The sequence below is a fragment of the Chelonia mydas genome, chromosome 9 (assembly GCF_015237465.2).
Source record: "Chelonia mydas isolate rCheMyd1 chromosome 9, rCheMyd1.pri.v2, whole genome shotgun sequence".
NCBI classification, from domain to species: Eukaryota; Metazoa; Chordata; order Testudines; family Cheloniidae; genus Chelonia; species Chelonia mydas.
Window position 1 is genome coordinate 77,756,549 of NC_057855.1, and position 27,432 is coordinate 77,783,980.

The following is a 27,432-nucleotide window of genomic DNA, read 5'->3' on the forward strand; positions in this document are numbered from 1 at the left end:
CTTAGCCATGCTGGAAAGCTCAGCAAACTACAGGAAATAGATTTCAGAGTAGCCGCCGTGTTAGTCTGTATTCGCAAAAAGAAAAGGAGTACTTGTGGCACCTTAGAGACTAACCAACTTATTTGAGCATAAGCTTTCGTGAGCTACAGCTCACTTCATCAGATGCATTCAGTGGAAAATAGGATAGCAGTGCCTAATGTGCATGAGTCATACAGGAGAACTGTTTCTGATCCCAGGGAAATATCATAGAACCTGATTCTGCAAAATACTGAGAGCCTCCACTCCCAGTGGTGTCAAGGGCAGGGGAGGGTGTTCAGCACTTGCAGGATTGGGTGCGTAGAGAGGAAAATAGATAGCCTACTAATGCAGATTCAAGCCAGATTCACATTATTGTTTAACTGTGCCCGGAAGTGTGACAGTGTCAATGTTGAGAGAGACTCTATGAGCCTGCAGCAGAGGGGGAAGGAAGGAAGGAAAGCAAAGGCTGGCTTTTTGTAAGCATTTTGGAGCAGATTGTGGTTTGCCCTTCAGAATCTGATTTCCTTCAGCATAAAGCTCATAGGTGAAATGGAAAAAGAGGTATTGAATTTCCAAACTCATGTGATGCTGGATAATGGAGAGGAAAACAGTGCATATAAATCAGCCCTACTGGGAACGGAAGGATCTGAGGCAAAGAGCAATCCAAGAAGCAAGAGTCTCTTTCCTGTTAATCCAAAAGAAATTTCCAGCTCATCAGCTCAGTCTGAATGTGTAGCCTGTCTGCCCACCACTCTGGAGTGGTTATGGGGGAAAGAAAACAGAGCCTCTTCATCAGTTAGCTTGGGGATGTCTGCACTGCTGCTGCATCTGCTCAGTGGAGCACCTGTTCCATGGATAAAGAGAGCTTCAGTCTCCAGAGCTGTCAGGCTGGCACCTCTCCCCAGCACTAGGTGCCCTGTGACAGTAAAGCATTTGTTCTGGGTGGTTTGGGAGGGTGAGGAGGACTATCAAGCATTACAGATTCTGTATAAGGTGTTTGCAAACAGGTCTAAGAAGGAAGATAACAGGGTTGGATCTTGAGCCAGGCAAACTTAAACAACACCAAATAGTTCTTCATTTGTGAACCAAGGATGTTCCCTTTTAAGGCGATCCTCTCTGATCATTCAGCATGAAGAAATGTGGTTTGTATTTCTTTTTCCACACCAGTTCCTGCAGTCTCTCCCTGATGGGTGAGACAAAAAAAGCCTTCTTGAAAATCTCCCTTTTGTCTGAAAACGGGAACATATCATTGACATCCCAGTAGTGACTTTAATTATTCTACTTTTAAAATTCGTATGACATAGTGGTTTGTAATCAGTGTCAAGATTCTCCCCGGGCATAGGGTCTGATAGCTCAGAGGTGTGCTGCGCAGAACGGGGGGTGAAGCATACGAATCCATAGAACATTTTTTAATCAAACTCTAGGGGAGTGTGTTTGATCTGTAAATGTGAGCAGTGTTGTATTTGTTATGGAGGCAGGCAGCAAGGCCTGTGCTCTTTACAAACTCAAGCAGATTTGGGCAAAGCTAAAATGCGTTGTCATAAAATAATGAAGCTGAATGTTTCAAATGTGACTCAGGAGAAAGACGCCTCACTGGTGTTGTCTCTTGTAGATGGAGCTTTCCCGTGAGGTGACTTAATTGCTTTTGACATGTCTTTATTACATAGCCTTGTATGACTTACATTATTGTGTCACTGAACAGCTTCAGCAATATAGAGCCAGGTTTTCACATACATATGTAGTCGAGGCAATAGGCGTAGTTCACTGGAAACCCCCCAGTGGTGTAAGCAACTCTGTTGCTGAAAACACCACCGTAGGTGTGGAATTTTCTCAAGACACAACCCTTAATTGTCAACCTCCCATCTTAAGAGAGTGCCCCAAATGTATTGAGCACAAATTGACTCCACCCTTATTGGAAGACCCATGTCTGTTTAAATAGCAGATTGTGGTTAGTCCTTTGGTCATATGTGCTGTGTTTAAACGAGCATGGAAAACTTTCAAGAGTTATTGTCACTTAAAGGTTAACTGCAAAGAAAACCAAATTAGGCTTGTACCTTTTGTTTCCCCACTTTTTATTTTATTATTTATATTCCAGCAGCATGTAGAGATCCCAGTCAGGAATTGAGGGTCCCATTGTACCAGGCACTGGGGGGCGGAGGTACTGGAAGGGTTGTTTTTTCTTGGTCCTGCTTCTTTTTATTCCTCATTGGACACTTAGGTCTTGTCTACTCTGGGAAACTCTAAGGTGACTGGTTTCAGAGTAACAGCCGTGTTAGTCTGTATTCACAAAAAGAAAAGGAGTACTTGTGGCACCTTAGCGACTAACCAATTTATTTGAGCATAAGCTTTCGTGAGCTACAGCTCACTTCATCGGATGCGCATCCGATGAAGTGAGCTGTAGCTCACAAAAGCTTATGCTCAAATAAATTGGTTAGTCTCTAAGGTGCCACAAGTACTCCTTTTCTTTCTAAGGTGACTGGGGAAGTAATGAAATTACAGCTTTACCAGACGCTATTAATATGATTAATTTTTAGTGAGGCTGTTTTGAGACTGGAGCACAGCCAACCACTTGTGTTCAAAAATCAGGAGTCAGGCCCCGCAGAATCATGAGATTTTTGAAGTAACACATGTTGGGGGTTTTATTTGCCTTTTGTTTTGTTTTGTTTTGACCTTTTTAGGGTTCATGTTTTCCACTTTTTCTCCCAAATCTAAGACCTGAAAATTTACTTTTTTTAAATGAAAGCTGAGATTCTCCTGCATTCATGTGCCTCTAAGAACTGGGGCTTCAAAATATCACCTATTATGAGACTGAAGATAAAAGCAGGAGAACTGGCATCACTTAGAGGAAGTTAACAAAAACCCTATTAACTGTACTACCTAATGAACATTTGGGAGAAAGGATGTCTTTGCTGAAGATTCAGAAAACCTTGTAGCTAGGGAATGAGAGCTCACACACAGACATCACTGGAATCCTCAAGAAGTTCTCCAGCAAAACTTAAGAGGGAGGGAAAATGGCAAACAAATCAGTAAAAAGACCAACAACAACAAAACTTTTCAATCCTTCTTTACATGCCATAAAGCAGCAAAAAGGGCACAAATCTCATTTTAAAAATCATTTGCAGGTTGCTTTTAAACAGTTTAAGTGGGCTTAGTCTTCCACTGACACATGAGTAAATTATATGGGTAACTCCAGTTACTGCCTCAGGAGATGTATGCATAAATCCTCCCTGTGCAGCAAGGGGAGAACAACTCCTTGAGGTTTTTAGTCCCTCATGTTGTGCCCATCACTTTAGGGATTTATGGCATTTTTCTGGAGTGATGACAGCTCCGGCCCTGGCCCTCTCGCTCATTTTCCCTGAACCTCTTGGAACCTGTGGATGCTTCAGATTTCATATCGCCATCGGTGACGATGCTGACCGTTAGCACGCCTCAGCTCCTGGGCCAGTAGTAGTATATGATGACCAGCACAGCCAGCTTGAAGCGAGGTGTTTGAGAATTTAAAGTTCTCTCTTTTGTGTGGGAAACTCGGAATCACTGACTAATAACGAGAAGATGCTATTTTGATGATGACAGTGGAATTATCATATCACAAGTTGGTGGTTTTTCTTTTTCTGCCCATCTCAGCAGTTGTACAGTAAATGCCACTACAATACCTAACAACCATTCATTTGTTCTGCAGTAGTTGCTACAGCTATGTGTTTTTAACAAAAGACGGGACAGAGTTCCTGAGCTACCACTATGATCGCTATGTCCCTCTGAATGGTGCGTAGAGTATTTATCCTGAAGCTAGGACAAGGACTGGATGCTGCACACATTACCTGCAAAACAAGATGCTGGTGTACAGTTTGCCCTGTACACATGGATGCTTCCATTCTTCGTTATTTGGCACATTGCTGAGGATGTTCTAAGTCACTGTTAACACAGATCAGCTTTTAGAGCTGTTGTTCTTGTTGCTCTCCCTTCTAGGAACTCTGACTTTTTGTTTTGTGACAAGCCAAAGTTTTTCTCAAAATTTCTTTAGTGAGTTAATTTTCCAGTCTCCTCTGCTAGGGCTAATTGGCTACATATAGTCTCTTCTGGAATTAAAGGGCTTGAACTGTAAACAAACCGGGGTGAGTGTAAATAGAGGGCGGTAGGAATTCCTGCAGAGTTTATGGAGAAAGTCCTCTCCATGGGGCTCTGTGAAGTACTCCACACCTAGCATGGTGTGCTTGACCATTTCCTGCGGGCGCTAAGGCAGTGTCTGCATGTAAGATTTTTCTCAAATCCTTCCACTGTGTTGCTGTAGCACCCTAGACAAAGGAATCCAGCTGCAGGGCAGATAAGACCAAACCATCAGGATTTCAAGGCATTGGCACACAGTTCCGATTCCTTTACTTTAATCACCGTCATAATCTTCCCCAGTAGCATGGCTTGCTCCTTAGCTGTGCTGCCAAAGCGCTTCATGTGCTCCCCTGCAATGCTTTCCCTCTCCAGAAGTGCCAGATTTTTGACAAAGACTTGGGGAGAAGGCATGGAACAGATGTTCCAAAGTCATTTCTACAAGCAATTGCAGTCCTTGAAAAAGGAAGCTTGGCACCTCTGGAGCTGATCTCCAATCTCTCCACCAGGCTGTATCCCCCTCCTCAAAATGTCATGGGTCCTGACCGTGCAGTGTTCATACTGCTGGCAGGGAGAGGGGTGTGTGTTACACTGCGTAGGTTTAGGAACTGGTGGAGTGAAGTATGGCTGCCTTCTACCTGCCACTCCCCTCAATAGTAGAAATGGACATTTGAACTTTTCTCTCACTTTTCCCACCCCTTTCCCTCCCTTGCATTATTTGTCTTGCTGACCTTGCTTGGTAACTTATTCCATATGTTCAGCTGCAACTGGGCATGAAATATTTCTACTTGATTTCCCTGTTCACTCTTTAGTTTCCTTGTTATTCTATAATGAACCAAATCTAACCTGCAGCAGCAGTTTTTTCAGTTCCTCTGAGACAGAGCTAATATGCTCCAATTACTTCTGTTACATCACCTTTGTGACTTCTCACTTAGAAGGAATAAACACTGTCTCTTTGCCCCAGAATGCAGATGTTAAAATGATCAGATCTGGCTGCAATATGAGGATGTGGCCTCATTAGTGTTAGCCACAAGAAATGGTGGGAGATTTCACCTCCTCTTCCTCAAGGCCCAAGATTGTGGAGTGGGAGGGGAAGAGAGCTTTCTTGGACTGAATTTTCTTTCCTTTTGATTAAATAAACAAAGCTCCATGAAGGACAAACCTCCATGTTGTTCCTGCCGTAGTGGACCAGAGTCTGACAACAGGGAGAAGTGTCCTGTTGCGTCCTCCATGGCTGATGGAGGCAGTGCTTTCTGCCTCAGGCAGCATGTCAGCCAAAGGACAACACTTGTTCCACTCTTCCAGCCAACCCGTGGAGCAGCATTTATGTCAGTTGTGATCACACTCTCCTACAATTGGGCAATGTTGAGAGAGTGGGTGGAGAGCCTTCAAAGTGACAAAGATGCAGTAAGATTTTCAAGCTTGTTCAAAGGCCTTCATTAAATTGAAGAGTAAAGCTTTCAACCTGCTACTTAAGCCTAAGAGGCAGATTTTGGGTATGGCTTTGGTGTGGACAGTTGTGAGAGAAAAGGAAAGCCTGTGTTATATAGGATCTGGAAACAGCCTGCCTAGATGGAGTGTCAGCCAATAAACCCCAGCTGTTTCTCTGGCCCTGCTTGGCGTGTTGTACTTAATGTGGCAATCAAGAGGCTAAATTCAACGCTCATCTGACCAGGATCTGCACTAATTAATTGTTTCATTTTTCTCTCTCTTTATAGCTGAATCGTTTAAGGAATTTGCAGAATTGCTCCAGGAGGTAGAACTTGAGAGATCAATGATGGTAAGGTGACCTCCGCCGAACACCTGCTGTGGGCTGTAACTCACAAAGCTGCTCATAGCAAACACATGGCTTCTTTGGTATTTTCTGTTTAACTGCAAAACTTGATTTTGTTAACAAATCCCTCCTTGGGCCCTGGAGTATGTCAGTGATTATGCCTATTTGTACCCTAGGCATAAGTGTATTACACAAAAGGATTGAAATTACTGTAGCAAATCAGTGGCCAGGTAGGACCACATTATTGTCATAATGCTACACATTTGGGCCACGCAGAAATTCATGGTAATAGTGAAGAATAGAATTTGTATCATCCTGTTCCAAAAAAGCACTGGCTTTCACCCTTGAGCTCAAGGGGGATCTCTCTTAGCTGTTTGAAGTATAAGGCCTATGACACAGCTGCTCTATTATCCCATTCAGTAAAGAGTAATGGTGTGTTCATCTTATATAGCCAAACACAAGCGGGTTCATTACATTATATAGGGTATAGATATGACAAAGCTGTCATCAAGCAATTCCAGACATGAAGGACCTATAACCTGCTCTTGCTTTTACATGACTGTGTATCAGACCTAGACTGACAGTCTACCTATCTCAAATGCCCCTCACTGACATTTGATATTAAAGCAGGGCTGGAAAGTTTTTGATTTTTAATTGTTGCACATACTAAAGGCTTCAGAGGGCTGATGGAATAATAAGCTTATCTCATGGATGCTTCTCTTTTGCAATCTATTGGCAGAAATCTACCACTCTTGGGGCCTGACTCTGTACTGCATTACACCACTTTTCTGGCAGTGTAACTCCACCAGAGATAGGAACAGCACCCCAATACTGCATAGTGCAGAATAAGGCTAAATGTGTCTCCAATTTATCCTGCCTGTCCTGCGGTATAGTATCAGTTGAAGGTTCCCTGTTTTAGGTTCTGTGATCATGTGACTCAGTCTTCCGATTTCACAGCCCAGTCTCAGCTAGCTCAGTTGTGCTTTGGCAGTTAATGGGTCTAGTTACAATGTGTAACTGCCAAACTATACAAGAAAAATAGCGAGTGACCATATATACCAAGATTCCTAATGTCTCGAGGCTATGGGCTGGGAGTGCTGAAAGGATGGTACCTGACATCTTCTGATCTGTAAAAGAGAGGTGATGGTCTCTGAGTGGGATGCCATAGTCTCCACCATTGCTACTGTGCTGGGCATTGAAAGACATAGGAAACTGGAGGCCCTGTAGGGCTTACAAGGGATGTGGAATATCCCCCTCAACGACTATCTTTTGACCAGCCGTACTTGAGTATTGATCTTCCCCTCTGAATGCTCCAAAGCCAACCAAGGGGTGAGGGAGAAGGAGAAACTTTTCCATTTCGACAATATAAAGGAGTTTTGGGGGAAGGGAGACGGTTCCCCTTCACTTTGCCAGCACCTGTCCCAGGTGCCAGGCAATCCTTCCACCAGCAAGATTTGGTCACTGAGCAGCCAAGGGCATATTGAAGGAACCCTAAAGGTCCGTGAAGGGTTCCTTCTTCACTCAGAAGGTAGTTAATTTCTGATGGGGCCAGCTGGGCCATGTCTGGGAACAAACTATTTCAAGCTCCACTTAGTCAAATAGGTTGTAAAATATGAACTAACTTACATTCCTATTTTTTCGTAAGGGAGCAGTTGTCCCCCTGTGCTCCTGCCTCTCCTGGCATGCAGCTCCAGCAGGGTGATTCACTCCCTTCTGTCCCTCATTACATTGTACCCCTTTGTCTCCAGAACTCCTAGATCATTTATTGAAAGTTGGCTCCCTTTTTCACACTTATTCCAGGAAAAACATGAATGTTAGAATCAGTGAAAGCCTTTCACAGCATGCCAGGAATTCACTGTTTGGCTCTGCTCCCCCGTGCCCCAATACAATGATGAAAGAACTCCTCCTATGCCATCTGGCTGAACTAAAGGGTTAGGGACATCTATACCTTAAGGGATGCCAGGACTCTACTTTCTGTGGCTCTAGAGGCTGGCAAGGGTCTGGGTAACAAGATGAGAAAGAACCAGCAATAGACTGAAAGAAGGCAACAAGAATGTTTTGCATTGCATCCCAGGTATGGCAGCCACCTTTAGCTTATGTGGGAGGATGAAGGGGTGGGATCCTGAGAACTGCCAAGACCCCATCAACCTGAAGGTTTTCAGAGGCTTAGGGTTGCCATCTGAGAAGTTTTCTTGATCTTTTTCTACCCTTGGTGCATTATTTATTAAGGCCAGCCTTTTTACAATATCCCATTTATTTTTTAAAAAAATCTGTAAACTATATAGCACACTGCCCGCTCATACTGTATTCTGTGCTCTCAGTTACCAACTAACTGGTGTCCTGGCAAAGCTTTAACAGTTCTGAGTGCGTCTCCCTGCCTCCCCCACCTTTTGACACAGGTGATGGAGGTCCCCCTCAATGGTTAGAGTTGAGCTGGGAACAGTGACACATGGTAGAATATAATTTCCCCTCCAAAACTGCTAGAGAAGAGTCACAGGGCATGTCTGAAGAAGACATCCTTCCATGAACATAATGGATCAGGAAGTTTGAGACTCATCATGCCTTTTGTCACAGGTTCCTTCGGGATAGACATTGGTAGTAGCCTTGCTGCACAGTCACCTGCTTTCATGCTTCTTTGGATTATGCCTCATCAAAAGGAATGTCCCTAATTTATTTCTTTAAGAGCACATTTTAAATCTGCTCTTCTGCCCACATGTGTTTATTGCGATCAGAGAGGCTGGATCTGGAAACTGAGTGTTTTGGGAAGTGTTACGCCAAGGATGTGACACTAGCCTTCTGCTCTTTCCACTGCCCTTTCTACGCATCTTATTTTGAGCTCCCAGCTAATGTTGTGTCTGTGGGGAGTAATTCTCACATATGTGGGCCTTCCTGGAGGTGAGATCTTGGGCACAAGTTGCTGTAGGTGGCTAGGTTTGAAAAACGGTTCATTTCGGGTCTGATTCAGTTACTCCCTAGGAATGCATTCACCAACTTTCCTGTTCACTTAGAAATGTTGGCAACAGGTCATGGTCTTGGCTCAGGGATTGTGTTCACCGGTTCACATGTCCATCATATTCAGGGATCATCATTCAGTGCTTCCACTGCAAAAGGGATAGTTGCTGTAATGGAAAAGCAGGGCTGGAGCAACAGCTGTGCTGAGTGGTGTTGCAGTGAGGATGACAAAGGTTTCACTTGGTACCAAACAGACTGGCCAAGAGCAGAGGCCGGGGAGAAGCCGCTGCAGAGAGATGTGCTTCCTCTATCCTGTTTCTCCTATTAGATTGGGCAGGAATCATTATATATATAATTCCGAAGATGGAGCCAACCTGTCCTGACCCTGCAGACAGTGAGCAATCTGAGTTAAAAGGAGGTTGCAGACACCAGCATGGATGATTCATGCACCATGTTTAAAATACATATAATCTGCTTCCTGCTTTTGGTGTTTTCTTTTTCCCTGAGAAAAGTAAACAAACAGCATTGCCTTCTGCAAGATGCTTCTAGTTTATGTTTGCAGAGCAGCGGGCATTCCTGTCAGCCCATCCTGCGTGAGTTGTGGTCAGCAGCTAGTGCCATATGCAAGAGGTCATGTCATTATTTTTTGAGGTGCCCCATACTTTTTCAAAGACCCTGAATTAGCAAAATTCAAGGACACTTTTTTAGGGGGTGGTGGGGGGATAGTTGCGTATGTCAGACAAAGCCCCTAATATTGGGATGGTCCCAATAATATCAGGACATCTGGACACCCTACCCTGAATTGAGGGGATTCTCCTTCCAGACAAGGAGCCTGGGTGTCTAGCAGAGCAGTGATCAGAGAGGGGTTGTTTATTGGAAACAAAGAATCACTGAAATGTAGGGCTGAGAGGGACCTTGAGAAGTCATCAAGTCCAGTCCCCTGCATTGAGGTAGGACCAAGTAAACCTAGACCATCCCTGACCTGTGTTTGTCCAACCTGTTCTTAAACACCTCCAGTGATGAGGATTCCACAACCTCCTTTGGAAGCCTATTCCAGAGCTTAAGTATCCTTATAATTAGAATTTTTTTCAAATATCTAACCTAAACCTACTCTTTGAGTACAGTCTTTCAACCAGTTATGGATCCACCTTATAGTAATTTCCCTAGTTCACTTATAAGACTGTCATGTGGGACTGTGTCAAAACCCTTACTAAAATCAAGATAACATGTCTGTTGCTTTCTCCCTATCCACTAGGCCAAGGGTCGGCAACCTTTGGCACCCGGCACATCAGGGTAAAGCCGCTGGCGGGCCGGACCAGTTTGTTTATCTGGAATGTCCGCAGGCATGGAGCTCTGCAGCTCCCCCTGGCTGTGGTTCGCTGTTCCCGGCCAATGGGAGCTGCGGGAAGTGGCGTGGGCCGAGGGATGTGCTAGCCACTGCTTCCCAGCGTTAGCACATCCCTCTGCTTCCAGAGTTAGGCTGACCGGTCTGAATTTCCTCGGGTCTTCTTTGTTCCCCTTTTTAAAGATGGAGTTCTCCCTTCTATAGACATAGTCCCAACTCCTGAGTGTGAATTATAGTAGTTGGACATCAATTCAGATCTTATTCATGGCAAAGTCCTGTTTTTGTTATAATTTGTTTTGTGGGTTGTCTGGTACTTGGGCTAGAAAGATCCAGAAGATGTGCTGGGGCAAACCTTCCCCTCATATTAAACATATTATGTATTCCTGATTGCAACAATAGGACAATTATAACAAGGGTCCCTGCACCAAAGATCCAGTAGAATAATCTCCCAATCCTCTTACTTTCAAAAGTCTGCCACTTTGATTCCTGTAATCCAATAGAAAGTGCCACACTAGAAATGGTTAGAAATTTACTCTGGAGGGTAGTAATAGATAGTTTAAGGAAGAGTGCTAACTCGCCATCCTGTGGTATTAGTAGATTTGAGGCCTGTGGAAGTCTAATAATAATACTGAACACTACTGTTGTCACAGTGCTTCTTCACAGCTCCAAGAGATGGGGATAATATTGACCTACATTGTATAGAGGGGCAAGAAGACACATGGGTTAAATGACTTGGTCTAAGGACATTCAGCAAGTCAATATTAGAACTGGGATTACAATTTGGGCCTTTCAGTTTGCTCTCCTACCCCATCTCTCTAGTGTAACACAAATATGTGCTGTGTAACAAAGCTGTTTTTTCATTCTGTGTTCTGCAGGTCCAAAATGCTAGTGATTTGTTGATCAAACCACTGGAAAATTTTCGTAAGGAACAAATAGGCTTCACCAAGGTAGGTTTTATACATGTGTTTATACATTAGTTGGTTTTTTTAAAGAAGTAGGATGGTACTGGAGAGATTAAAGACAGAGATTTCATGCGTACTGTTCAAGTGCAACAGGAGCAGTAAAGACATTTCTCCGCCCCAGTGCAGGCATGCCGAAACAAGGAAGTCCACCCAGGCTTTAGTCTGACTTCCTGAGCTGTAGCAAGGGTACTTCCTGAACTCATGGGGCTCAGCTCTGGCATAATCCCAAAACAGACCTTCCTGAAAAAGTTGCATCCTCTTTCACCAGAGATCATGAAAGTCCTCTTTTGCCTTACTACTTACCCTCCCCCTTGTTTGCAAGGTCCATGATGGACCTTATTTTATTCTAAATTCAGTTCAGAATAAAATAACCCTCCCTCCTTCCCTGCCCCCCTCAAAATAGATCAGAGAGAAAAAACTGTAGAGACCAGTAATCAGGACTTGAATATGGCCAGAGGGCTCCGTTTAAGACATATTTAAATAAGGCTTCTCATGGCTCTTTCATAAGGACTAAGTTTTTAAAGCAACGCATCATGAAAAGTGAGGCCTGCACATGTGGACCAGAAAAGATTATTTCTTCCTTGTCTGCCATCAGGGACTCAGGTTCCACGTTATTCAGCGGCAGTTTGAAATGAGGCTGGCTCTGAACCAGCTCCAAAATGGAGACATGGGATTCAGCCCGACCCATCTGGAGCCTTTGACATTTAATAAATAATACATTGGAGAAAATGATACGTAACCCCCCCTGCCATGCTCCCCACAAAAAACAAACACCAAAACCAACCAAACACATACAACTGTGATTTACATGTGCTAGACACTGACAATGTGCATGGCTCTGTATCAGACAAAATGAAAGCGTCCCTGCCTGTGAGCAAACACCTGCTGTAAAAACACAGTCCACACATGCTGTGTAGAGACAAAACTCACCCCTTCCAGGGGTTTGTCTTTATTAACAAGGAAGTAAACTCTTATTTAGATTGGTACCTGCCCCAAAGAGCTTACATCTTTTTATTCTGTGTTTGTACAGCACCTCACATGATGGGGTCCTAAGCTCTACCACCATACAAATAAATAATAATAATAAGGTAACAAAGTTCACTCCAGTCCTGCTTCCTAGGGTTTGTCCCCTCAGGATTGCTCAGACTAGATCCTTTCTTCCCGGAAAACCACTCCCACCTCCTTTATTTGGGTGGAATAACGAGCCATCTGTCTCATGGAGTTCACAAAACCCATCTAACCCTTTCCCAGCAAGATCAATCCCTGCAGTCAGGGTAAGGTGTTTCAGACAGACACTGCCAATCTGTTACACTGCACCACACAACGAACAGTCTAATAGACTGAAACGGAGAAGACGGAGGAAGCCCAGAGAAAGAATTGACTCAGAGTTACATAGATCTTTGTCTATTCTTTATAAGTCTTTAGGAGGTACTAGAAGAAGAAAAGCATTGTGGCCTGGTGAATTGGGATGAGGAGGGTATTTCATGCACCTCACACCATCAACATAAGCTAGGAAATTACATGTTCAGTGTGACTCTCTTTATCCTGAACGTTGTTGCGATGCCCTGAAGTGGGGAAGAGCACAATGGACGTGAGTTTCTGAAGGGGATAGATGTCCATGTGGGGTGCCATTGGGTGCCACAGTGCATGCGGGTGGAGGAAGAAGTGGAGACCTCAAATGAACGTAATGGATGAGTCCCCTGCTCCATCCTTGCCCCAGTTTCCAGACCCTCTCCCCATGCCTGTGCAGATGAGCCTATCAAAGCCTGAAATCACACCACCTCCAAAGCACTACCAAACAGGGAGAGGTCTCCGAGTGTTAACTCCGGTTACATCTACCCTACAAGTGACTGATTCCCAGCTGGCATGCATATACTCATGCCAGTTCTGATCTCAGCTAGTACTCTAACAATAGCAGTGTTACTGTGGTAGCACAGGCTGCATGGGCTAGCCACCCCAAGTATATACCCAAGAGCATCCGGTGAGTTTGTACTTGGGGCAGCTAGCCTGTGCTGCCATGGCTACACTGCTGTGGTTAGCACGCTAGCTTGATGAGAGCTAGCATGAGTATGCATATGTGACCTTGGAATCACACCCTAGCTCAGAGTGCTTTGAGGCTCCATCTATACTAACTCAGCACAAACGTTTATCCTTTGTGCTACTTATAGAATTGCCCCACAACGTCTGCGCCCCTGGTATTAGACAGTGTGAAGTACAGATGAGGGTCAGCGCAGTTATTAGAGTCTTCCATTGGAGATCACAGCACTGGGCTACCATAAAAGATGAAGGGATATAAAGGCCTGATTCCTGCCCTCGCTCCTGTAACTCCATTGACTTCAGTAGAGTTCCTCTTGACTTGCACCAGTGTGAGTGAGATTAGAACAAGGTCTTTAGTCATGCTGAGCAGAGGCATGGCCAAAATAATTGGTACCCTTTGATTACTGTTTTCTGTGTTTTGTCAGTCGCCTTCTGTAAGATGTTTTCCCTTCTCTTTCAAGGACACTGATGCCAGATAGGAAGGGCATTTGAATTGTGCCTTTGTGATGTCTGTGGTTGGAAAACGGCCAGAAAGTCTAAGACATCTGAGTCTGTACTAACCCGCTTTTCCTGGGAGATGAATGGAGTCTCTCTGAAATGGTGTATTCCGACACAGATGCCTCTGCAGGCTTTCACTGGGACACAGCACAGGGGTTTTTCTTCAGTTACCCTCCTTTGCCAGCAGCAAGGGCTGGGATGATTGCTGTTTTCATGAATTATAGATAAATGTTTGTTTGCGTGAATGCTGGGAGAGTGGCAGTACAAGGAACACCTGCATTGCGTTTCTCTACAAGTTCGTCTCATGTCAGAGGATCCCAATGGATTCTTGAACTGACTTTGGTCTCTCAACCTGGCCTGGAAGCATCATCCACTCTAAAATGAGATAGTTCATGAAAGATCAGATGTAGATGTTGGATTATGGATTTGTTGGGGTTTCAAGTGAGAAAGCAAAAAGAACTTGTTGAGGATCATTGGATGGGTTCAGGTGAGATCTAGGAGGAGAAAACCCAGAGCGCTAATCCTCTATCAACTCCATCTATGAGAGAAACAAGCATGATGGTTTTATATATTTTTAAATTTATAGCTGACCAAATTCACTGTGGCCAGGTCGTGGGCTTGATCCAAATCCCAGTGGAGTTAAGACTTCGCTGGATTTTGGAGGAATCCCCACGTCATTTACGGTTAGAATATGCCTTGGGTACAGAGTATGTCAGGTGAAGCACGGTGTCTGGTTACGATGATCGTGGCATTTGAAAATTAGTGAGATTGTGCCATTAATCTTCGTATTTCTGGATTGCAGTAGCCTTCAAAAAGGAAAAGGAAGGAGACTGGGGAAGTCACTAGTGTTTTGGGGAGAGAGAGAGAGGTGTCAAATACCAAATAGGATTTGAAAGTAGGAAAGTGAACATTTGGGTATGGCATCCAGCAACCAGGCCACGTGAGAAGATGCTGTTTAGAAGTCTTAGGTTACTCCTGATCTACAAGTCTTTTTTTCAGAGAAACACATGCACAGTGTAGCAGAAACCACTTTATACCAGGGTCAAGAAAAGCTTCTGATCTTCCTGGAGCAGCAGAAATCCCTTCAGAACGTTTCTAAAGAATGATGCTGAACTAGTGACACGCAGGAAAGCTGAAAGCTTTTTCACATTAAAAGAATTTGTCTGTTCCCTTCCCCTCCTCCTGCTTTCATGTCCATCCAGCTAACCTCTTTGTCATTTCTAAATATAAGAAGTGGACAAGGTGTATGTTGGGTGGAGGACACCTTTGTTAACAGCCTCACTGAATTCATTCCGATTATGAGAGTTTGAAATCCACTCAGAGGTGCTGATTCTACTGGATAGACACAAATCTGGGAATTTTTTGTTTTCTTTGTCTGATTTTTTTGAAAATCTATTTTGGATAATTCTGGTTAGCCCGATGAATATTGATTACTGCGTGGGATTCTGTTCTTGCTATACATCGAAGTTTAAAAATGGTTGGTAGTGTATATTCAAAGGGCACTTAATGGTCTGTAGACGCAGTAGGAAGTGTATGTGTGTTATGAAGTCATAGGACCCAATCCTGCAAACATCTACTAGTGGGTATATTGCCTATTACTGTGAACTGTTCCACGGAAGCCATAGGAAATGTTAGCAGGATTGGTCTACAGTTTGTCATCTTCAGACACACTTTCAGTGTTCAAATATGCACCAGTCCAGCAATCATACTTGCTGGTATCAGTACTTAGCATGTAGTTCAGAAATTATTATTAACAACAACAAAAAGAGGAAGAAGAAAAGTTTTTGTGTCCTTAGAACTCAATTTGAGGCAAATCAGGAGAATTTTGGGGAACTAAGTGGGGGGAAAAAACCCTCAACTATGCAAGAATATTTTTACAGAAATGCTCACACTGCATCTTTCAACTGCATGAACATTTTTATATTTCACACAACTTTTATTTTAAGTCACTCATAATATACCATAAAAATCACTTGAAAACACAGCCATTAAACATTTTTTTCTGCATCAGAGTTTTCTGGTTATTTCCTTTGATTCCTCCTCCCTCAACCTTTTTGTTAATATGAAAATGAGACAGAGGATTATTAGCTAGGGCTAGAACAGAGTATATAATTTGCAAATAATTCATTTGGTGAATTTAGTGCCTGTGCTGCTTTCAGATTATCTGCCCGTGGATTGTGATTTCCTCACACTGATTCATTGTCTGAATTTATTCAACACATCTTTATTCTTCATTGATCCTAAAAAAATCAGTGGATGTATTTGATATACAATGTCTTGAGTTGTGTGGGCAAGCTAAGTTTAATGAGATAAGTCACATAACACTGTTTTTGATCCCCGACTGGATAAACGTGCATGTACTTGCAGTGTGAGTTTGAAATTCACTCTCTGCAAACCAGCCGGACAGTAAACATGACTTGCATGTTCACCAAGAGAAACCAGCCACATTAGGGGATAAACTCAGCAAAAGCTGGTTAATTTAAAAATCCAAGTGAATATTCACGGTCATTTATTTGTGCAGTATTTCCCCAAATCTGTTTAGAGCTACCTTGTGGCCTTGCTTCTCTGAAGCTGTGGGGATGAAACCTGAAGTGACCAAGTTGAGGGACAAAACAAGGGCAGGCAGGAGGCTTCAGGAAATGCACAACAGGGAATGTGCGGAGCAGCTTCCCTTACACCTGCTTGTGAATCTTGCTCTGTGTCTCCCCCCCTGCCTCCAGAGCCTGCCGACAGATGCTCACAGGGAGGAGGGCCTCTGCCCTCACCCAACCTGGCTGGCCATACAGACTTTGTCCCGCAGTGCTGTCGAGTGTGCTAGCCTCCCATCCATAGCACACAGTGCTGGCATTCTGATGGGTCCCATGCAAGTGCTTTAGGAGGGTGAAAGTGATCCTTGCAGACAAGCTAGATTTTGTCCTTACAGTGAGTTGAAATAATCAGAAGGGCTAGATTCTACACAATAATTGTATGGCATAATAATAACTGGATGGCAGTTTCAGAGGATCCTAATTAGCACTGAAATGGTTAAGGGAAAGTTTTGCAAGGCAAGCTTTTTATTTTTCCCTGACGGCTCTATTGCTCAACTCAAGCTTGGAACTGAGCCAGTTTCCAGGAGGCATAGGCCTTTGTGCCACAGTTTATCAGCAGCAGATGATATGAGAGAGAATGCCAAAGGAATTGTAACCCTTCCGTTGTACTGTTATCCCTAGCTGCTGTTGGGCTTACCCTGGCATCTCATGCTACTTCTAGGACTCTCATTAGTTTCTGATTAAACAGGCATCCTCTGAAGGTTAGAGAGCTGGGCTTTCAAAGCGCTTTCGAAGAGCAGTTTCCTTTGTTACCTTGTATGCTGACTGGGCTACTCTGTCTTGCATTCAATTACAATAAGTAGTTTCTGTTGGTAAGCGAGTACATGGAAGTTGGGTGGTTCTTGGCTCTGAATATTGGCACATACTAATGGGAAGGTAATGCTGCCTCTCACTGAATATTCATGAGCAACTAATTTGTGCTTGTGTTTGCAGATTGGGCTTCAATCATTTTTCTTGGCTGCTGAATGGAGTGAGCTCCTGGAAGCCTTGGCTGCAAATTAGGGAGGGGTTTTTAGTGTGTCCTCCTGGTTTTTAATTCCATGTTAAGTAGCCTGAGTGCAAAATGATTGGCATCCTCTGTTTCTATTTGCCAAAAATTCAGTTTTGTGCTATTCATATTTTCACATGGCAGCAATTGCTTTCTACGAGAGATCTTAACTCATTGTGTGTGTCAGCTCAATCTCCTCAAATCCTGGGGAAAACCTCCGCTCATTTTGTTTCCCTTTGCATGTCGTGGTGTGGAGTGTCCACTATTCTAGATGGCAGGTAAACTATGGAAGAAAAGAGCAGTTTCTGAAAGAATTGACTGACTATAGCTGGCAATGGCATTTCCATTCCTGATATACAAAAGATCCTTCTCTCACTCCTGCAGGCTTTTATATGGAAGTAATCTTCCACCACCATAAAAGCAGATTGCATTTGCCTGGAGAGAACTGCCCAATCTGAGCTAATGCCACAAGTCATGAGAATCCTTAACTCAATTGTGTGTATACATAGTAATGTTTTTTCACTGACTGGTGCCTTCTCTCATCTGCTACAGTATCACTTGACTCTGCACACACTACAATAAACCAGAAACATGTACTGCTTCTGTTTCTTCACGAGAGTCTTCGCTTGCTGGGAGTCATGGAAAAGGAGGACATGGTATTCCAGAACATTTTATCCTGTCATGCAAAACTGGACCTGCTTTGGTTGTCACGTCTTCCATTTACTTATGAACCCATGTTCTTCCTCTTCCAAGTTTCCATTAACTGAAGTCTGTCGGCAGCATTTAAGTTGTATTTTCTGGTAGTGTCACCACAGTAGTGTGCCTTCCTTTGTTTTATATGGACTGTGATTTTTTTTTTTACTTATTTCAAGCATAAAACATAGTTAAATCTTATTCTGACCATTACTAATACTTCTGAGATCCCTAGTGACCCATTTCACATGGATGAAAAATACTGACTAAAGTGGCAGTTTCACTGCAAGTGGGTGGAGCAGAGAGTATTTGTTGTTTTTAACATATGGCTCTTGGCAGCACAGACAGGCATGAATGTTCCGGGAACTGCCTCTTGAGCATAGAACTCAAGCCGGAATCGACAGGTTGAATTGATTTTTTTCAGCCATTTATTTTTATTACTTCTTAGAAATAGGGCAGGAGTTCTCTAGCCTGGTTAGAACAAACAGTGTCCCACAGATATTTCATGCCATTCTTTACACTTTTTCAGTATTGCACAGTGTTTTTGGAGAAAGGTATTTGCCAAACTGCTTTAAAGCTTGTATGTGGAGTGTAAATTTGTACATGACCTCATATTTGTATTGTACTGTACATGTACCAAAATATCTTTGCGAAGCCCTAATGCCTGATACAGTAAATAGAAGGGAAGGATGGAAGCTGTAATCCAAGAGCAGTGGTTCAGCAGCAGTCAGACTTCCATGTAGCTTTATTTTAAAACACTTCTATGAAAAATGGTTTTAAAAGCCTAGCGCATTTTTGTGGATCATTGTTTTAAAAATAAAATACCACTTAGGCTCCTAGCTTTGTTGGTGTGGTGCCTCAGGGTATGAATGGATGGTTTGGGAGTGTGTTTGTTTAAATAATAATTGAGATTAACACCCCTTTAGTCTGTGTGGTTTTGGATTGGGTTTTAGCAGCAGGGTTTTGCTTTTGTTTTGCCAATATCTTGTACCAGATCTTCAGCAGAAGTGCTTTTCTATTCAGATCTCACTGTAACTAGTTTTTCCTCTTGCTGTCATCCACTAGAGCTGACGATTGAGCTTTTCTTTATTTTGAGAAATGAATTTGCTGACTCCAAATTATTATGTCCTGACCTTGCAACTGGTGACATTTGGAAGTACAGTATAGAGGTCTTTTGGCTTCAGTGGGTCCCTATGCTGCAAACGTCCATTCAAATATCTTTGCAGGTGAAAGCCTATCACAGTTGCCAAGCTCCAAGATTGCAACAGTTGGTGCCTCCGCAAGGATGGTGTCATTTTCTCATAGTTATTGTGTTGACAACAGTGGTGACAGAAGATGTGGGAAAGGGAACTTTGTAGGGGGCCAGAAGTATTTTTCTCAGAATGGCAGCCAGTACTGTCTCTGCTCCCTGTGACATAGACTTGAATAGTCACTGCCTTTTACAGTGGGAGGAAGAGTAGCTGCTGTGGGAGTTTAATTTATATTTTTAACTTTTGCTTGGTTGAGGTGGGCACTGAGGTTGGTAACAGACTGTAGTGGTATGGGCTGTCTGTCCTCAGGAATGTGAACCGTCTGCATCTGAGCAAATAAACAGACTCCAGGTCTTTCTGTCTGTCGAACACAACATGACCTTTCTTTTTCCAGGATTCCGTAACAATCCAATAATAGTCCCCATAAATGTGCTTCTCTTCCCAGGATTATTAAAAAGAAAATCTATTCCCTTCTCGGACTCAAGCAGGAGTGCACCATTTGCTCTTCTCTTGGGCCTGGTCTCTCCCCTAACAGATTCTCATCACTTACCTCCTTCTGCTTTTGTACTCAGCAGCTGGGCCTGATTAGGGTTGCCAGGCATCTGGTTTTCGACTAGAACGCCCGGTCAAAAAGGGACTCTGGCGGCTCCAGTCCGTGGCGCAGTGGGGGCCTGGGGCTAAAGCAGGTTCCCTGCCTGCCCTAGCTCCGTGTGGATCCTGGAAGTGGCTGCCAGGTCCTTGCAGCCCCTAGGCACGTGGGCAGCTAGGGAGGCTCAGCACTCTGCCCCTGCACCTAGTGCTGGCTCCGCAGCTCCCATTGGCCAGGAACCGCAACCAATAGGAGCTGCGGGAGAGGCACCTGCGGGTGCAAGGGCATCGCACACAGCCTTCCTGGATGCCCATGCGTCTGGGACAGAGGTGGGCAAACTATGGCCTGCAGGCCACATCTGGCCCGCGGCACCGTAGTGCCCGGCCCCTGAGATCCTGGCCCGGGAGGCTCACCCATGGCCGCTCCCCTGCTGTTCCCCCTCCCTCGCAGCCTCAGCTCACTGCGCCACCAGCACAATGCTCTGGGCTGTGAGCTCCTGGGGCAGCGCAGCTGCAGAGCCATGGCCTGACCCGGTGCTTTGTGCTGCACGACGCAGCTGCCTGTCCTGGTGCAGCCGCGCTGCCAGCCACCGGTGCTCCAGGCAGCGCGGTCAGGGAGCAGGGGGCGTTGAATAGAGGGCAGGGGAGTTCTGGGGGTGGTCAGGGGCCGGGGATGTGGATAGGGGTCGGGGCGGTCAGAGGGTGGGGAACAGGGGGGTTGGATGGGGCAGGGGTTCCGGGGGGGCAGTCAGGAAGGAGAGGGAGGTTGGATGGGGCAGCAGGGGGCAGTTTGGGGTGGTGGGTCCGGGGGCGGTCAGGGAGAAGGGGTGTTTGGATGGGGCAGGGGTCCCGGGGGCAGTCAGGGGACAAAGAGCGGGGTGGGAGGGGTGGATGGGGCAGGGGTCACGGGGTGGCAGTCGGGGGCGAGAAGCAGGGGGTCTCAGATAGGGGAGGGGGGCCGGGCCAGCAATGTGTTGTGTTGTTTATATGAATGGTCTCTTTTGTCAAGCTTGGCCTAGTGTAAAATGTTTTTTTAAAACAAGTAGAGGGACAGGCATTTGGACTGGGCATACCAGGAGCAGGAGATTGAGAATGGCAAGGCTTTGTGTGGATGTGTGCAGGGGTATCAGTAAGTCCTCCTGGGTTTTGGATTTTCCAGCCCTGCTTTCCACTTGCCTAGGTTTTCAAATACCTGGATTGACAAATAGACCAAACAGCTTGACAGGGAGAGAGAAAAGGTTTTTTGGCATTCGAGGACCTGTCCTTTGATATGCAAAAGCCTCCTCTTATCTGCTTGGAGCTATGATTGAGGCTATTGTCTTGCTTGATTTTTACTAATGAGGTCTACCAATAGTCACCAGCCACAGAATGGTTCATTTTCCAGTTTGGAGTTTGAATGTTTGCCTGTTTGACAATCAAAAGACTAGCATCTTGGGGAAACCCACCCTCTTCAATGATTTCACAACCATTGTGTGGTGGGGCATAGCTTCTCAGCTGAACTTCTCTCTGAGTGTTGCTGCATTCACCCTCCTGATACCAGTGTCTCTTTTCTGGCCTCATCTGGATCTTTTTCCTATGGTGGCACCAGTCAAATCATTAGTTGCTTTGTTAAGTTCATGCACCATCAAGGTGTTTCTTTCTTTCTTTCTTTCTTTCTTTCTTTCTTTCTTTCTTTCTTTCTTTCTTTCTTTCTTTCTTTCTTTCTTTCTTTCTTTCTTTCTTTCTTTCTTTCTTTCTTTCTTTCTTTCTTTCTTTCTTTCTTTCTTTCTTTCTTTCTTTCTTTCTTTCTTTCTTTCTTTCTTTCTTTCTTTCTTTCTTTCTTCTTTCTTTCTTTCTTTCTTTCTTCTTTCTTTCTTTCTTTCTTTCTTTCTTTCTTTCTTTCTTTCTTTCTTTCTTTCTTTCTTTCTTTCTTTCTTTCTTTCTTTCTTTCTTTCTTTCTTTCTTTCTTTCTTTCTTTCTTTCTTTCTTTCTTTCTTTCTTTCTTTCTTTCTTTCTTTCTTTCTTTCTTTCTTTCTTTCTTTCTTTCTTTCTTTCTTTCTTTCTTTCTTTCTTTCTTTCTTTCTTTCTTTCTTTCTTTCTTTCTTTCTTTCTTTCTTTCTTTCTTTCTTTCTTTCTTTCTTTCTCTCTCTCTCTCCCTGACCAATGTGTGTGTATTTTAAATACATAATAGCGATCAATAAGAAGCCATGTGTTAGCCCTTTCAAAACTTTATTTAATCTTTTGCTTCAGCGCTGGTACAACTTAGAATGCAAATACTTTCAAAAAGCTTCAAAACCTGGAAAACACTGAAATCCTAATAAATCTTTAATTGTCTTGGATGGGTGTGTCTTTGGTATTAAAGCATTTAGCCAGTTTTTGTTTGATCTGAGATGAGTAAAATATCAGCAAACAAGGTATATTTGTTTTCTCTCATTAGTAAGTTTCAAGTTCAGTTAAAAGCAAAGAAGTCGACAAGTTGAAAGCTTGTTGAAAGAAACCTCTCCAGCCGGGCTGCCTTATGCTGTGTTGATGATAATAGAAAATATTGAATGTGTCTGTACTGTGAAGTATGCCCGAGCTGTCACTGTGTGTATTTGAGAGCAGTGTATGGAACTGGCTGGAGAAAGAAGAAACAGACATGGAAAATATGAGGTGGCCCCCGACTTTGATGGGCCCATCATTTTTCTTCATGGTAGTATTATATTGTACAATGTATTTTGACACTGTTGCATTGTTCCTACCTGAAGAGGCCAAACTAACTCTGACTATCCAGTTCTGTGTCAACTCTTCGATCTCTAGGAAAGAAAGAAAAAGTTTGAGAAGGACGGTGAGAAGTTTTATTCCATGCTGGATCGCCATTTGCATTTATCGTCTAAGAAAAAAGAGTCCCAGTTACAGGAGGCAAGTGTGAAATTTTCCTTAAAAGTTTCTGTTTCTTGGAGTCGAGAAGAAGTAATAGCAGGTACATTGGACTCCTGGCCAATGCACGTCTCTTTCAATAATGAAAGATTAAATCTATGTAAAGTTCCTTTTGATGGGAATGGTCCATCCAGACTGAACTTGTCTCTAACTCCCGGGGGTAGTCATTTCACATCAAGTTTGAAGCACATTGACAAGGCAGTCTAGGAAAGCTGGTGTAGTCTGTGCTTACACAGATGTCTCTCTGGCCCTCTACTGCCTAGATTTGAGTCTGCTGCCACCTCAGCTAACAAACTTGGTCCTTGAGCTCAAGCCGAAGAGACCCTGCTTTTAGACCCAGAAGTCCTGGTGTCAGTCCTCCATGGGTGTGTGAGGCAGGGACACTCTTCCAATTGCATTCTCTGTGCCTTTGCTGTACTGGTTCTGTGGTTAGATAGGGAACTGCCGTTTGCAGGTGTCTCAGTCTGGCACCTTTCACAAAAACTAATGCACTTTAAAAAAAAGACTTATTCCTTGCAGAGTGGCACTAAGTTCTGAATTCATATGAGCGTATGGGATGCAGCTAAGAGACATTGTAATGGGAAATGTGACCAGTGTTCCAGTCAGATATGGTCCCCATAGAGCATTCAAAACCTGGGTTGGCTTCTTTTGTGGCTTGAGAAGTAATAGCTATCATTGCAGGGAAATATACAGACACCACTAAAGAATTATTATTCTTTTATGCAATTTTTTCCCACCCCCTCTCACGCAGGCTGACTTGCAGGTTAATAAAGAGAGACACAATTTCTTTGAGTCATCCCTGGAGTATGTGTACCAGATCCAGGAAGTGCAGGAGAGCAAGAAGTTCAGTATTGTGGAGCCGGTGAGTGCCTCCTTTTTATCATCACACTCTCACATTTATTGACTTGCCCAGGTGAGCAAGGAAGGGTGGGAAATGTCAAATTGGATCCTGTCCTACTAACGATTCCATATAGGCCCCTATGATGAGGCAAAGCCAAACGTACAGCATTAGCGATCCTTGTTTCACTACCTCTGCTGCTGCTTCATGAAGATAAAGAATAGTGAGGTCTTCTTTTATCTCTAAAAGTGAAATGTGCCTAACGAGCACATTGCTACAGATTTTGCTAAGGATTGTCCCATTTGCCTGGCGTGTGGTGAGATGTAGTAGCCCCTGAAGGTTGAAGAGTGACACTAAAGGGAGAGATGCCTGCTGGCCCAGCTGCCTGCTGTGGTACAGTACAGGCCTGTCTGGTGCAGGCTCAGCACTTTAACAGGGAGCCTGTGGGTCACAGCTCATTATGCTGGTTGAATGAATAACTGTACCCTAGAGCAGGACCTCCTCTGGGTAAGTGTACATAAGGAGGAGCTCTTGGTGTATTCTATCCTTAAGTTTTTCATTGTTCTTCCAATGAAATCTTTCATTTCTGGTAGTGTTTTACTGTGACAGGCAACACACATCCAAAGGATCATAGCTGTCATTTGTGGTGGCCCAGACTTCTCATGGCTCTGGGGGCTGTTGTGGCCAGTGAAGTACATCTCCATCTGCCCCCAGGATTGTGGGAGAATGAAAGTGTGTAACACCACCAATGCCCCTCTTTCTGCGATCCTGCTTACAGCATAACTGGGTAGGATTTGTGGATCTGGCCCGTGTCTGAACGATTTGAGCATAGTATGATCAGTTGACACTATGAGGCATATGTATAGATTACACTTTTTAAAAAAATCATTACTTGAGCAATTGTGAATACTTTCACTGTCAGAGCACTGGGTACAAATCCAATCTGCATTGGGTTCCTCTCACCTGACTCCATATTTTATTTTATGGCTGTTATTAATTCTGTTCGACTGTAAAGATCACAACAGGTTTGATTTAATTAAAACTGTTCTCTGTCCACCTATTGCCTGACTTTATATTATTGTCTTTGACGCAAAGGCTAACCCATCCTCTTTCTTTCCTGCGCAGGTGTTGGCCTTTCTTCACAGCCTCTTTACATACAACAACCTGACCGTTGAACTCACGCAGGACTTCCTCCCTTATAAACAGCAGCTTCAGCTCAGCCTGCAGAATGTAAGTTCCTGTCCAGCTGCACACACACTCTCATATCATGCTCTCTGTCCTGTCATGCATCTAAATACCTCTGGCATAAAAACCTTTCCCATGCAGGGTGGACAACCCTTGTTTGCTTTCTGGGAGGGGCACAAAAATGCTCTTTCCTTCATAAAAATGCCTTCTGTCCATAAATTCCTTTCCTCCTAGAAAGAACAGCCTACAGGTGCTACTACGGCATATTTCATAGATTTAAGGCCAGAAGGGACTCCTGTGATCATGTACTCTGACCATCTGCATAACACAGTCCATAGAATTTCACTCAGTAATTTCTGTATCAAACCCACTGACTTGTAGTTGTGGTAGGGTATGCTTTTTAGAAGGCATCCAATCTTAATTTTAAAGATTTCATGCGATGGAGAATCCACCACAGCCCTTGTAAGCTGGGACAATGGTTAATTAACTGTAAAAAGATTTGTACCCTTACATGGCCAACTTTCATAGCCTCAGGAACAAGAGCTGTAAGGTTGTGCCAAACCCAGTGTGCTGCTAAATCCTTTTGAATTGCTGTACATGAGTTAAAAATAATTGATTTTTATTTTATTTGGAGAGGTGACATGATTCTGTATTAACAAAATGGTAGAAATGCAAGTGAAAACTTTGCAAACATTCTTTATGTGCATGATTATTCTTATCACAGGGCTTGAGCCAGTGCCCAAGTTAATGTGTTTGTTGCAAACTATGTGTACTCTGTAATGATAACTCATTCAGGTGCCTCATCCTTCTGGCGTTAAAATGTTCTCTTGTAATCTCTTCATTATTAAAGAACAAAAAGCTACCCTCCATCGTAACACATTTTGTTCCTCAGCCACCGTGTCCCCAGCTCCATGCATATGATGTTCAACCCTGTCTGTCCACTGACCGTTATGGGCCAGCTTTTCTGCTAGCTTCAGGACTTGGGGTTTTTTGATGCCATCTTTTCAATCTGCCACTGATCATTCCAACAAATGATGGGCGTGTGGCATTTTGTGCATGCTGACAGTGCATTTGTGAGTGCCCATTGGAAACTTGGGGGCCAGCTACCAGATTTGTTTGCCCATGTTCAAGCATCATTCTTTTGTTCTCTCACCAGACGAGGAATCACTTTTCCAGCACGCGAGAGGAGTTGGAAGACCTGAAGAAAAGGATGAAAGAAGCTCCCCTGACTTGCAAGCTACCCGGGAAGCCAACCATAGAGGGTTATCTGTACACTCAGGAGAAATGTAATGGCCTGTGTGCACATCTGTATACATTAAACAAGTGTAGGGTCCAGCCGTAGGTTGTACAGCTTGCCTAGTTATGCGTCCAACTCTAAGCTTCATTCAGCTTGCAGCCAGGAGTCTGTATAGCTATTATAGCCATGGGGATGTTTGTATGGGTGTGCTAGTCACTGAGCCAGAAGCAAGTGGGTTCATATCTCCCATCCACCTTGTACCTACTGTCTTACATACCTGATCACGATCCAGAGCTAGCTGTAAATGCAGTGCAGTCTTGGTGTGGGTGTGGCAGGCACTGTTACAGATGCCATCTTTTGGCTGAGACATGTATGCAAGATGCTAATTGCCTTTTCTCTGGTGATTGTCTGGGTAAGATTTAATAATCCATTTTACAGATGGGGAGACTGAGGCTTGGAGGATTGAGATTTAGCCATTCGTTACCAGAATAAACTTGGTATCCTGACCAATATTCTCTTGCTTAATAAGAAAGGTTTCAGTGCCCATCTATCTCAGTGTGAGCTACAGAGTGGCTGCAGTACCACTCCCTGTCTCTAACTTGCTGCTTCATCCCGTGCCTGGAGTCTAAAGCTTGAGTCTGAAGTGCTGGAGTCCAAATCTAGTCTATTCTTTCCTTTTTTATCAAGATTATACTATGTCCAATAATAGTTCAGTTGAGGCTGTAAATTATATATTGCAGAGAAAGCCCATATCAGGTTCCTGATGTTTGATTTGATAGAGACACTGTGGGTGTTGAATCCCTCCCATTCCTTCCAGATATTCTTTCACCCCACTTTTGGCAGTGTCAAGGGTTTGAGTGAGTGTTAGTATTTGGACTTGTCCAAATAAATAATCTGATATATTAAAAGGGTTGCAAGAGCAGATGTCGAGGGCAGGCATACAGATGAAAAGGCCTAGGTGTATCTTTTTGGGGTTGTGAGAAAGAGAATGACAATTCAGTTCCAGACATAACTGAGACAGATAAGCTGTTATTTAGCCTCTGCTCCTGTGGAAACATGGCACTTTATGTGTCTGAAACACAGTAGTTCTTGTACTCCGAAAGACAGAAGAGCTGTTACATGTAGCATGTTGGCCAAAGCACCGTCTGTTCCTTTGTTCTTATAGATGTTCATATTCACAACCTGCAAGTATGTAAGTAATGCACCAATATTTATAATGCGAGTGTCAAATTTTTCTGGCCACTTCCATCTCACATGCCTTTCTTCCGACAGTTCATACAGTGACTCCACTTGTTGCACGAGCTGTAATACTCCAACCTATTGCATGTGATCTGGTCTCTAGTTGCTAGGATAAAAGCCTATTACTTACTGCCCACTAATAATTGACAGGGGCCAGTGTTGAAGGCTGGGGTTCAATCCCCTGCTGATAATCACTGTGTCTGTATGTGCATGTGGCAGTGGATTAGTTATATAAGCACAA

General features: G+C 43.8%; 1 protein-coding gene across 8 annotated transcripts in view; it reads left to right on the top strand.

Annotated features, from left to right (window-relative positions):
• The window catches only part of OPHN1 (oligophrenin 1), a 123,417-nt gene that overhangs the window by 50,344 nt on the left and 45,641 nt on the right, over positions 1–27,432 (top strand). For all 8 annotated transcript variants that reach the window (XM_037908345.2, XM_043522147.1, XM_037908346.2 and 5 more), the window contains 6 exons: positions 5,838–5,899; positions 11,066–11,137; positions 22,573–22,674; positions 23,444–23,554; positions 24,656–24,760; positions 25,872–26,001. In XM_037908345.2, coding sequence (XP_037764273.1) covers positions 5,838–5,899; positions 11,066–11,137; positions 22,573–22,674; positions 23,444–23,554; positions 24,656–24,760; positions 25,872–26,001 — 582 coding nt within the window. The remainder of the gene's footprint in view (positions 1–5,837; positions 5,900–11,065; positions 11,138–22,572; positions 22,675–23,443; positions 23,555–24,655; positions 24,761–25,871; positions 26,002–27,432) is intronic.